The sequence below is a fragment of the Megachile rotundata genome, chromosome 7 (genome assembly GCF_050947335.1).
Source record: "Megachile rotundata isolate GNS110a chromosome 7, iyMegRotu1, whole genome shotgun sequence".
Classification (NCBI taxonomy): Eukaryota; Metazoa; Arthropoda; class Insecta; order Hymenoptera; family Megachilidae; genus Megachile; species Megachile rotundata.
This window is the reverse complement of record NC_134989.1, coordinates 1,777,318-1,790,667: the sequence shown is the minus strand read 5'-3', so window position 1 is coordinate 1,790,667 and position 13,350 is coordinate 1,777,318. Positions and strand designations below refer to the sequence as shown.

The window sequence follows — 13,350 nt, the reverse complement described above, 5'->3', positions numbered from 1 at the left end:
TGGCGAAAACTACACCGCGACGTAATTCATAAACTACGTTTCGAATCATAACCTATTGTCCACGTGTCCGCGAGAAACCTGTCAATAATCTAATGTATTTCGATTTTAGTTTTAAGTTCGAATTATTAAGTAAGAATAAGCAATTAAATACTGTACTTACCTTATGCGTCATTATCTACACCCATGTAAGTGAGGTTCAATGGAATCATTCACTTCTCCGTGACCGAACTGCCTGTTATTCATTCATTCAACGGGGGGGGCGGTGTGTTCGGAATCGTTCGAACAGGCTAGAATACACCGCGAATAGGTCGCGTCAGCACACTCGGTTGGGAAAAATGCCAACTAATTAGCGTTCAGGCATGCGCCTTACCCACCGAAATTTTTCAAGATTTTTGTCAAAACCGTTTTTCGAACACAGTCGTTGACAAACCGCTAACCGAATAACCGAACCCAACCATTGTTTCTTTACCAATCTTTATTATCTTCGTATCGTTACAATTAATTGTTCTTCGTTTTGTGATTTACGTGTTTGTTAAATAAATTGACAATCAATTTAAATTGACATAAAATTTCACCGGATTGCCCTCGAAAATCCAATCTTAAAAAGGTTGATCAGGTCCCGCTCAACCCCACTATCCAATAGATGAGTTACATTTAAATTTGTTAATTACTCAAATTCAAATTTTTATTTGTTGAATAGAAAAGTTATTTAATTTTTTAAAAATGAGAATTTGTTCTTTTACATCATCACAATATCTAACGAGAATAATTTTCCACATTTTATCTATTATTTCTTTGCCATAACAAATAAACGTATTGAATAAATTCGATTTATTCTGATTACGCGAGTAGGGACTAATTTCGGTATTTCTTACCCAGGAATGAATGACAATTCAATAATGATTCAGATTTTTTTATTCGTTTTTCAATGTAACTTTCATTTAATAGTTTTCTATTACATCGACGCTATACAGACGTGGTATCGATACGCTGGTTCACGATCACGATCAACCGTCATTTTCGAGACGTGGGAGGGCACAATATTGGCAAAGGCCTACTCGAGATGATACTTTAATTGTGGCTAACGCTGTACCATTCCCCGGTACAGGTTCGGTGATCCAGCCGAGTGGCTATTCGAGAGATCGAGAAGCGATCTCTCGACGATGCGATAAGTCCGAACGTCGGGATCCTCGACCGTCCCGGACAGGGGCCCCCGGGATTTACCCTTCTAACTTAAACTAATTTCCCTACGATACAAAGCCACTGCGGTCACACTTTGCAGAACCTGCCCGTGAATGGCAAGCCAGGTGGACGACAACCCACGATATGGTAATCTCGATTTCGCGCTCTTTTACATATATAGCGGTAAATGAGGGGGCTTACCAAGTTGTGCAGATACGGGGCGCGATGGCTCGGGATGGTTTTTCCTCACGGAACGATATTACATGATATTATGCGACTCTACCAAAACCAGGCAATTGCCAGATACAGAATAAGGATCCGTGAGCCCTTGCGCCGGTATTAGGACACCTCGTAGCCTTCCCCCAACCCTCGGCCGGAGTCACCGAATTCTAGCGAAATCTTCTTCGGCAGGACCTCCTCTGGCTCCACGGCCTCTCTTTCTCTATCGTAGGGCCGTAGCGGGGAAGCGGCAGGGTATCGGCACTTTCCTTCGGCGTACGTCGTTCCCTCGCTGATCTCTCTCCTCTTACTCCGCGGCCTCTCTTGGTCCATCGGTGGGTCCAAGCGGGGTAGCGGCAGGACAGCGGCGCGTTCCCTCGACGTACGTCGTTCCCTCGTTGATAGTGACGTCATTCTCCGACGGTACATACAAAATAATACAGCGGTAGATTTCGTTCATACGATATTATACGCGCTTCGTTCTCTCTCTAGACGGTTTCTGCCAACGACCTATGATCCGTCCGGTCTCCCGAGGAGGCTCCTTGTAACGGGTATAAAATACCACGTCACACCTGTGTCAAACTATCCTTACACTGATTAAACATGGCTACAAATGTTAAGTAAAGATGACATTGTAAGAAATCTCGACAATGTTTGATTTAAGAAAAACGAACAGACACGTGTCCTTTTTGGAAGTCAAATAGTATTATTAATTTTTTAACGCACGGGCATCTTCGAGATTGTTTCAAGATCATCTTACCTTTTTCCTCGTAGAATCATATTTTATGGAAAGAAAAAATGCACGGCTTTTGTTTAACACATTCTATTGTATTCTATTAACACATTCTAAATTCATGAAAGAAATGTCGAATAGAAGTGAGTTATTGGAAAAGCTAACGGACATAAGTGCAGAGTGCTCCAATGTAGAATCAGATGCAACAAATTCTGTACTATTATCTGAAGATGAAGCGGATTATATTCAAAGCGAAAAAACTGACACTGAAGATAGCGATGAAGAATCGATCACCAATGATAAAAATGAAAGTGTCATCAATATGCCCAGGAAAAGGTGTAGGGTGCTAAGTAGTTCAGACTCTGATGAAGAAACTGAAAACACCTTTCAGGAGACCGAAACAGTTGCCGATGGTACTGTGTGGTCAAAATTTGACGAAGATGGTATTCCTGGAAGATTACCATCTACTTGTATTTTCATCAGAACATGAGGACCCACAAAGATCAACTGCAACATCATCAAATGCAACCCATTCTAACAAACACAAAATTTGTCAAGTACGACTTTGCCACAACAACAAAACAAATAATATATGTGAAAAATCTCAAAAGTATGTTTGCGGAAGATGTACACATAGAAAGATTTCCATTTTCATTTGCAAAAAATGTACAAATAATAATGCATACATTATTTTTTTTTCCTAAGCGAAGTAAATTTTTTTATTGTTAATATTTACTAATAATTTGTTATATAATTGTCTCTTTGCACATTAGTTATTGTTTCACAATGCCGTCATTTTGAGGCATTTTAAGGTTAGGTATATACTAAGTTTCAGTCTTTCTATTGTTAATTAATCTTTTTTTTTTGTTTAAGGAAGACAGAAATCCTATTACGGACATCTGGGAAGATAGCCCAGATAGTGTGGTGACTCACGCTTCCCGCGCCCCTAGAAGAGGGACGGTTACCACGCATATCCACTAAAACTGTCTCCCGCCCCCACCACGAGGGCGGGGGTGGCGGCAACCTGGCAGGCTTTCCTGTCGTTGGATATGGTCCCTTTGCGTTAGGCCATCGCTCGCATGTTGTGGAAGGAAGACTACCCCCCCTCCCCCCTCCCCCCTCCTCCCCACCTACTCACGCCTGTGTTCCATGTGTGGGAAATGGATGCTTTTACACTACCGGTTCTTGGCCCGGGAGGATACGTCAAGGCCCAAGGGAAGGCTCCAGTCATACGCTTTGACCTCCAGCTTAACCTTGTAACGCCCTCTCCAGCTACTCCTCCCGGTGAGCTCGAACATACGGCGAACCGCGACCTCTCCCTACCATTTCGCACCTAAGTGTCGTGATACGCTTGTCTGTTTCTATGCCTGATTCTATTTTGATGTTGTAGATGCTTGATTTTGCTTTTTTGAAAATTCCCCCCCCCCCCCCCGGCGCTTTCCTGAGCAAGAAACATTTCTTATCCTCTAACTACATCTTGTCGTATCTATCTATCCTAGGCTACTCGGTATTGCGTAAGTTTCTGATCAGAGAAATTCGCGAAATTTCCGCCCCCTTCCCCCACCCCCACCCCGACCCCCCGCACCCGCGCTGATGCCCCCTATTTGTTTAACTGTTGCTAAGATTTACTTCATCTCGACTGTTTCCCTTCCTTGCCTGTATTTGCGCTTTAGCTCGCGTTGTCCTATTTTTATTTATGATTTCTGTATAATAGGATAAAATAAAATAAAATAAAATGAAATAAAATTTTATATTAATAAGGTTTATTTCCCCTTGCCGTGCATTCGCCGCTAGCATTCCGTTCCGCAATCGCTACGTAGTTCGAATTTTCCGCGCACCGCTTTTCATCGCGTTTTCGCGTTGTTTCTCCCTCCCTCGTCCCCTTACCTTTTGCATTATCGCTATTTAACCGATTTTCCCCGCGTTTTCTATTACGCCCAAGTCTCCTTCCACAACGCTACATGAGCCCATTGCTCTTGGTGATAATTTTCCCCTCTTTGTCCAGGTATTTTCACTCGGTTCCCAGTTCGCCCCCTAATGGTGCTATGACCAGGCTGACATCTAAGTTCTTTGCTCCAACACCTTTCGATTGAGAGGTCTGTCCGAACCCTCGAGTCGTTTTTCGTAGCGTTGCCCGCCGTTTGTTGCTGCTTCCATTTGTTGCCGCCGCGAAGGCGCCAGCCGGAAGTTGCCAGCAACGCTCCATTTCCTACTCTCTTTGAATTTGAATTTTCTAGTTATTTTTCCTCCCTTTCTCCTGTCAGTTCTACTCGGTTCCCGGATCGCCCCCTAATGGTGCTGTGACCAGGCTGACAACTGGGTTCCTTGCTGAATCAACAGTTGATCGGAAGGGTGCTTGGTTTGATTTGGCCTCTCTCCCTCCTCTCCCCCTCTCCGTCGGTCCCCGTTTTGTGCCCCATAATGGTGCTATGACCAGGCTGACACCGGTTTCCTCCCTTGCAGGTTTGAGTCGTTCGATCGGTCGTGCCTAAGTTTCTCCGCCTCTTCTACTCCTGCTTTTCCTCTTCTCCCCCTCGTTGTCTTCGTGCTTCTTCTTCCCCTCTTGCCGTTTGAGGAGCGCGTCCTGTCTCCACCATCTTGCATGCTGCCGTATCCTTTCGCTTCACCCTTTAAATCCGTTCTTCAAGCGTTTGCAGCGTTTCTTCCTCCGCCAGGCTGGACATTTTCAAAGCGGCCCCTTTGCTCCACCATCGATGTGACTTTGGAATTTCCAGGGTGCTGGAACGCTTTCCACTGTTCTTCCGACGCTTTTCCGCCATTTCCCGCTTTGCACTGCTTCCTTTGCACTTGCGCACGTGGTTACGCGTATTTCCCTGTGTCCACGATATTCACAGCACTTCACTGCACTTCTATAACACTTTCCCAATACTACACCGTATTTCTTGCCTGTTGTTAATTATTATTATCCATTATTTGTTTATTAATCTATTAATCACTTCACTATTTATTAATTATTTTATTCAATTCATTAGCTAATTATTAAATAAATAATTAATTAATTAATATTGTTATTATTAATCTCGCGCATTTCATTAATTAATTAATTAGTTAATTAATTAATTCCTTCCTTCACTTCGTTCCGTGTCGCCTCGCCTCTTTTTCTTCTCCTTCTCACTGTCCTCTTGCTTCAACCTCTTCGCTTGCCATTTGAAAAGCGCGCCGTATCTCCGCCATCTTGCTTGTTGCCGCGTGCCTCCGCTTCACCCTTAGGCTTCGTCCTTAAGGGCCGCTCTCCATGCGCCTGCAGCGACCCTTCCTCGGCAATGTTGGATATTGCGAACCGGCCTTTTCGCTCTGCGCTTTCCCTCGCGCGGAGATGCCTACGTGTTCATTCGATACATCGAAGGTTACTCGATCGATCTATTCACCGTCAAATTACAAAAAGAAAACTCAAAGGCTAACTACCGCGTGCATGTAATATGCCTCATTCGCCCTTCCCCCGCACTCTAATTCCCTTCTGACATTTACATTATTTAATTTATTTAATTTGCAACTTTCTCTCACAACTTCAACATATCGCACGACCACGTGTTCACGCAAGTCCTTCTTCGAGGGCATATTTCGTCCTTAAATTGCACTAATTTCGCTCGCGATATATTAATATAATCATGTTAAGTCGCGCACTCACTTATTTTATTCAGCGGTCGGCCCGAACACTCGTTTCCTCGCTCTCGACTTCTCATGGGTTTGCACCCCATGCTTTCCCTCGCGTCGCGTGGAGGTCGCCATTACTGAAATTTCGTTTTTTATTTATAACTTCACTATTCCATTTCCGATTTTCACAAAATTTTCACCGCTCACTTCCCCCGCGGTTTCCCCTCACTTCACAACATTATTTACCACACTTTTACCACTTTTTCCCACTAAAATTGGATTTTAACGCGGAGCGACCCCCGAACACGTGCACTCGCCACGACAGCCCCGAGCTTCTCCTATTGTTAATTAATCTGCGCAAATGTATAGTCTCTTTCGTTACCTCAGAAAGGGCTACATATTTCGAAAGGGCTACAGTTGTCTGTTTCTTAGAGAACCAACTTATTGGAACTTGTGCCAAAAAATACACACTTCGTGAGCATGACTTACGATCATCCTGATCGTCGGCCCAATTCGCGTCTCTATATACATGAAAAGGTTTTCTTGCCTTTAGATATATTATCACGTAGTCTACTGTCTGCTTTAGATAACGAACAACATACTTCACACGCTTTCGTTGCTGCGGACCTGGATTTGTATTGTATCTGCTCAATGTTCCTACTACAAATGATATGTCAGGCCTCGCAGTATTAGTTAAGGAAGAGAGCGCGTTGGCTGTCGTGGCGAGCGCACGTGTTCGGGGGTCGCTCCGCGATAAATTACAATTTTGGTGGGAAAAAGTGGTTTAAGTGTGATAAATAATGTTGTGAAGTGAGGGGAGACCGTGGGAAAAGTGGGCGGTGAAGTTTCGTAAAAATCGGACGTGAAATTTATGAATAAAAATCGAAATCTCGGTAATGGCGACCTCCACGCGACGCGAGGGAAAGCATGGGGTGCAAACCCATGAGCAAACGAAAGCGAGGAAATGAGTGGACGGGTCGACCGCGGAAAAAAATAAATATGTGCGCGACTTAAACACGATTATTTTTATACATCGCGAGTGAAAATAGTGAATTTAAGGGTGAAAGTTGTCCTTGAAGAAGGACTTGCGCGAACACGTGGTCGTGCTGTTAAGCCGCAGCAAGGAAACGAAATCAAACACTACCAAAAATTACTACTTTCAAGGTTTATTGCAAAGGTCCGAGATCACGTACAGAGCACTGTGGTAAAGATGGACAGACTCAGGATAACTGAACTGTTTTGGGGAAATGTTCGGGGTTTTTATGCCCTTCGAAATACAAACTATGACGCTTAGATTGATAGGGCGGTTGTGACGCATGGAGGATGACGACGGTGTTGGTTTCGGTTATCGGTGCCCTTTGAAAGTATACGATGACTATGGAGGATGAGACATCGATGGTAATGTGTCATATCATAACACTCCTCCTCTTATTTTGAATTTTCGTTAGAAAATTCATAAAGGTGGTACTTGGAATCTGACCGTTGGTTTTTTATGTCGGCGGTTCGTTGATATTGGAATTCTTGCTGTTTCTTCTTCTCCATTCTTTTCTTCTTCTAAGGTATGGTTATTGGCCGATGCTGAATAGGTGACTGTCTGTGGTGCTGTTGTGTATTTATGTGTACCTCCCATCGTAGTGTTGTAACAATTATTATATGTACATGGTCTCAATCCGCAAAGTTTCCAAATTTTGAATTTAAAGGAAGCATATATAGTAAGAACAAGTGTTAACGCTACTAATAAACCTTTTACTGTCATCCATGTGCTTTCATTTCTTGAAATACTTCTAGTTTGAAGACTCATACCAGAAGCTTCACTTACTATTTCATCTAACGATCTAGAAATTTCATAAATTTCCTGAGGTTTCACTAATTCCTTTGTTAATTCTGGAACTCTTGCGTATGCTTTTACAGAGTCATTTAAATATACTAGACTGACATTCATAAAACCTAATGTTAGCTGTGTTTCTTCAGTGTTTTGTACTGTATTTGATGGGAATAAAGTTAAAGTAGTTGTCTGACCGGTACAACCTGGCTGAATTTTAACTAAATTTACTCCTTGAATGTGATAAGTTTTTACTTTTGTTACGCCCTCGCATGTTATGTGTAAGCTTTCCGGAAAATAAGACATTGCAATCCATTCACTGTTTGAGTGCAATTGAATCCAAATAGAATTACTCCGTTTAATCATATGCATTGGACAAACTTCTTCTGATGCTGGTAGACCATGAAGTGCCTTTTGGATACATGGATCTGGTGTGTTCCCAGTGAATGAAGGGCTATGCCTTTCACAGATTTTTATATCAAATATGTTTAAACAGTTGGTTACATCGGTGTCTGACATATACGTAAAGTGTCGTGTATTTTTTTCAATTAGTATGTATCGTTCTATTGTATTTAATAAGTATATGTAGTCGCTAGTTAGTTGCGGTATCGGTACCATTTGATATAAAATGTAAATTTCTTCTTCTAAAATAGGAAATCTTATTTCGAAACAAAGTTTATATGATGATAACACAAATACATTGATTGATGCTGACTTGAGAAATCTATATGCATACTCATCTGTGATTGGAAATATCATTCTATTGGAACCGTACTTTTGTTCAATTGTTTTCAGTATTTGTGTTAACTGTCGCGGTTCGACTAGTAAGGGATCGATTTTTCCTTGTTCTCCGTTTACAACAATATTACGCAAATTACTGATTAATTCGTTGTGTTCTGATATAATTTCATTTAGTTGTAACAAGGATTCCAAGACTATCTCGCGTTTGTTTAGTCTATATAAATTATCATTAGTTGTATTCGTTAATTGTTCTACATAGTTATTAATCTTACTATCAAACGCATTCATATTCTTTAGCATACTTCTAACAATAGTAGTTTCATTAGCAATTAGTGTATTAATTCGTTTATTATTCGCATATAATTTGTCGATTTCGTTATTATAATACTCTGCGTCTTTACTGCTAAGTGTACCGAATAAAATGTTTGCTACCTCACCGATGGGGTTTAACCATCCGCGCTTAATCCTATTATGTTCATTATAATTAGTTTTTCTATATCCTAAGCTACTTAATAATATATGTTTATATCCAACCCCCCTTTGAAACCTTTCTTTCATATGTTCCAGGGTGAAGTGTGTCACTTTGTTACCTGACTCTAGAAATGAGTGTCTCAAGGCTTCTTTTATTTGGAGTTCTATTGTTTTAACATCCCTGAGGTCGATGTACAGGATTGTCTTCCATTGCTTGTGGTATAATCTCGTGGTGCCCATAGGATCAAAGTGGATGTTGGGTAAATTCGTTAACTGGGTGACAGTTAGTCGGTCTTCGTCCGTTAGGCCTGGTTGCCAGAGGAGGGCGATGGCGAATCTAGAATAGAAGACATGTTGGCGTATTTTAATCTATTTAAGTGTACCAGTTTGTCCTTTCCATTTACTATAACGATTGCATTAACGTCTCCTTGTAATTCTTTAATTTGGTAGGGCCCTAGATATGGTTTTACTAATGCTCCCAGACGATCTCTTCCTTGATTCTTAATCCAAACCCAATCTCCTGGTTCCAATAGTAGGGGTTTTATATTCTTGTCGTACTGTTTTTTTACCTTCTCCTTACCATGGATTATTGCATCCGAAGCTCTGAGATGCATTCGTTGAAGATTTGCTCTCATACTTTCTACCAAGTCGCAATATGTGACTTCTGGTTCTTCCTCAAGTTGGTTCATTGGTGGTGGGTCTCTTCCAAAGGCTAGTGAGAATGGTGTTACTCCTGTGGCTGAATGAATCGTTGTGTTATATGTGAATATAGCGGCTTGTAGAAAATTACTCCAATTAGAATTATCATTTTCTTCTCTTGATAACTGACTTTTCAAATAATCCTTTATCACAGCATGAGCCCTTTCGAGAGATCCATTTGATTCAGGCCTAAACGCGGTTGTGTGTTTTAATTCAAATCCAAGCGCATCTGCTAACTGTTCCATTAATTTACTTGTAAAATTTGCTCCTAAATCTGTGAGTATCAATTTAGGTGTTCCATATCTTAAAATCCAAGTATTTAAAAGAGCTTGAGTTATTGTTTCTGTTTTTTGATTCGGTATTGCAACAGCTTCTATATATTTTGATAATTGATCTTGTATAGTAAGGATATACTTCATATCTATTGAATCTCTTTCTAAAGGCCCAACTATGTCCATGGCTATTTTGTCGTTAAAAGTTCTAGGCGTATCGGTAATTTGAATTGGCATTTTTGTGGGATTTCTGACAATTTTGTTTTCTTGGCAAATGAGACATTCATTTATATATTTACTCACGTCTCGATGAAGTCCGGTCCATGTATAGGAATTCTGGATTTTGCTTATAGTTTTCCGAATGCCTGTGTGTCCTCCAAGCATTGTATCATGGGCTTGCCTAATGATTTCCAGCTTCTCGGCTTCTGTTTCTGGCTGTCTTAAATCTTTGGTTAGTAATGTCACATGAACAGAAGGGTCGTATAAATATTCTAGTAAAAGATTCTGCAATGTTTTATTATCAACAAGGGCTAATTTTTGTAGGGTGCGGTAATCTAATGTTAATCTACTAATTTCTTGAGCTATTACGGTATCTCTAATTGCTTCAAAGGTTTCGCGTAGTTGTTCTTCTTTATATTCTTCGTGGAATACTTCAAAATGTTCCTGTTCTTTAAATATTACTTCCCGTCGGCCTATATGGAATCCGATAAATATACTATTGGGATCTATTTCTTCACTGTAAACAATTCCTTTCCTTAGTGGTTTCTTCGGGGTTTTTGTGATTAATACAGTCTCGTTGTGGTGGTCTATAGGATTTCTGCTAAGTGCATCGGCATTGGTGTTAAGACATCCTTTCTTGTAAATAATTTCATATTCATACTCCATTAGGAAGACTCTCCATCTTTCTTGCATTGCGCCAGGTGTTTTCGATTTGTCCATGTAGGGTATCGGTTGATGGTCCGTCAAAATTTTAAACTTCCGTCCGTACAAGTATGGCCTGAAATGCTTCACGCTCCATACTATAGCCAGGGTTTCTTTATCTTTCGTTGAATACTTTAATTCTGCTGGATTAAATGTTCTGCTCGCAAAACTAATTGGTCGTTCTTTTCCTTCTTCATTTTTCTGTGCTAACACTGCACCAATTCCTTCTCCTGATGCGTCTACTGCAAGAATAAATTCCTTATTAAAATCAGGATATGCGAGTACCTTGTCTCCGAGTAGTTCATTCTTAAGGGCGTCGAATGCTTTTTGCTGCTGTTCTTTCCATTCAAATTTCACATCCTTCCTCAGAAGCATGTTGATTGGTTTTGCTATTTCTGAAAACCTTTCGATGAACCGTTTATAGTAATTAGCTAAACCTAGAAACTCTTGAACTTTCTTAGATGTTGTTGGCACGGGAAATTCGCGCACTGACTTTAGGTTTTCGGGATTAGGTTTCACGCCCGCGGGAGTGATTACATGTCCCAGATATTTCAATTCCGTGCTTAAAAATTCACACTTGTCAGGTTGGAGCCGCAGTCCTACCTTCCTTAGACGTTCTAATAGTAGCTTCAACTTATCCCGGTGTTCCTCCGGTGTCTTGCCCCAAATGATGATATCGTCCAGGTAAATTAAACAGATTTTTCCTATTAGACCTCGCAAGGCTTGATTCATCATTCGTTGAAAGGTAGCCGGAGCGTTTCTAAGTCCAAACGGCATTCTATTGTACTCATAATGTCCGGACGGCGTTGAGAATGCAGTTTTCTTCCTGTCATTAGGGTCCATTTCAATTTGGTGAAACCCTGAGGCCAAATCAAAAGCTGAAAAATACTTAGCATTGCCTAGTTGATCAAGAATTTCTGTGATGTTCGGTAGCGGATATGCATCATGAATAGTTTTGTTATTGAGCCCTCTGAAATCAATGACAATTCTCCATTTTTTCTTACCACTTGCGTCGGGTTTCTTCGGAACCACCCATAGTGGGGAGTTATAGGGAGAGGTAGAATCCCTCAGGATGCCTTTATCTAACATTTCATTTACCTGTTTACTAATTTCTTCTTGATGCATAGGTGGATATCTGTATTGTTTTGTATTGATCGGTATGTCATCCGTTGTTGGTATTGAATGTTGAACAAGTTTCGTAGCCGGCAGATCATCCCCTGGGAGAGTAAACACATCCTCGAATGATTTAATTACTTCCCATAATTTCTCCTGTTCTGCTTGATCCTTGATGTGGTTAAGTCGCACATTTTCCTTAAGTTTCTTCAGTCGTTCCGGATCCGTCCGCAGACTAAAAATCCTGTGAACTGTTTTGGTTAATTCAATAGTTTTTTTCTTTACGTTAATTTCTGCATCTTCGGCTTCCAAAAATGGCATGCCTAGTATGCCATCTTCCTCGATAGGAAAGTCGTCTTTAACAACGGTTAACGCGTGCTGTCTGTCTCCTATATCCAGTCTCGCTTCATATTTTGTCTCAATTGGTTCATTAGTTACTCCATAAAACTTATTAGGCTGTCGTCTCGATGGTATTCCACTTTCTCTAACCTTAGTACCCTTGATGATATTAATAGATGCACCGGTGTCAATCAGAAATCTTCCGGTAATGTCCCTGCCATTGTTGTCCGTTCCCATTCTGACGTCAATTCTAAGTTGTTTACTTTGGTCTCGTCCGAGTTTACATACCTGATGTCTGGCGGTCTTTGGTTTCGGGGTTTCTGAAAATTTTCTTGTTCTCTGCAATTCCTAGCTATATGACCTGGTTTATTACACTTATAGCAGGTAAATGGGCCAGGTTGTTGCCTAGACCTATCTGGTCGCGGTTCACTGTGGTTTTCTGTTCTTGCTACAGGATTCGGTCTCATAAATCTATTAAATTTTGTATTTAACTCTTCTTCGCGTTGTTTCTCATACGCCATATCTTGTGCTTCTCTTAAATTTCGCGGACGCGCGTGTCTAATGAGTGATCGTAACGGTTGTGACAAATTCCGAATAAATGTTGCTAATGCAGATTCTTCCTCGACTTCGATTAAAAGTTTTAATTCTGTAGATGTATATCGACGGTTATTATTTATAACGCGAATAATATCTTGATGTAACGAATTAAATCGTTTAATATATATTCTAACGTCGTCTTTTCCTTGTTTTAAATGATTCCGTTCATTAATTAGTAATTCCTTAGTTTTAGAGATACCAAATTCTCTTGACACGGCGTCAAATAATTCTTCAGCGGTTAGTATTTGTCGATTGCTTAGAAATGAGTCTGCTACCCCCGTGGTCTTGTGAACAATGACTAACGCGATAAACATATCTTGGTTAGGGACGATACTGAGGCCTGTTTTTATTTGTTGGATCCATTTCTCAACTGGCATATTATAACCGGAAAATTCTTTTACGAAATCTAGTGCCGATTTACATAGTTTTCTTTGTCTTTCTAATACTAATCTATCTCTATCGCTAGATGATGTTAAACTACCATCGAACTCGTCTTCTGATAATTCCGGTGTTATCGGTCTCTTAACTTGACTTCCTTCCATAATTCTTCGTTGCTTCCTAATTTCTTTTAATTTCTCTAACAGAACGGTTTCACTGTCCAATAATGCTTCGATTTGTTCAGAAAT

At 40.7% G+C, this 13,350-nt stretch overlaps 2 protein-coding genes across 2 annotated transcripts in view; one reads left to right on the top strand and one right to left on the bottom strand.

Annotated features, from left to right (window-relative positions):
• Positions 1 to 3,130, top strand: part of LOC143264822 (MICOS complex subunit MIC13 homolog QIL1) — a 153,966-nt gene extending 150,836 nt beyond the window's left edge. Inside the window, exon 3 of the mRNA XM_076533692.1 lies at positions 3,008 to 3,130. Coding sequence (XP_076389807.1) covers positions 3,008 to 3,115 — 108 coding nt within the window. The 3' untranslated portion in view covers positions 3,116 to 3,130. The remainder of the gene's footprint in view (positions 1 to 3,007) is intronic.
• Positions 3,131 to 6,899: 3,769 nt separating this feature from the next.
• On the bottom strand, positions 6,900 to 9,147 carry LOC143264767 (uncharacterized). Its single transcript, XM_076533378.1, has one exon. The coding sequence runs from the start codon at positions 9,021 to 9,023 to the stop codon at positions 7,203 to 7,205; it is 1,821 nt and encodes a 606-aa protein (XP_076389493.1). The 5' UTR covers positions 9,024 to 9,147; the 3' UTR covers positions 6,900 to 7,202.
• Between the last annotated feature and the right edge of the window lie 4,203 nt (positions 9,148 to 13,350).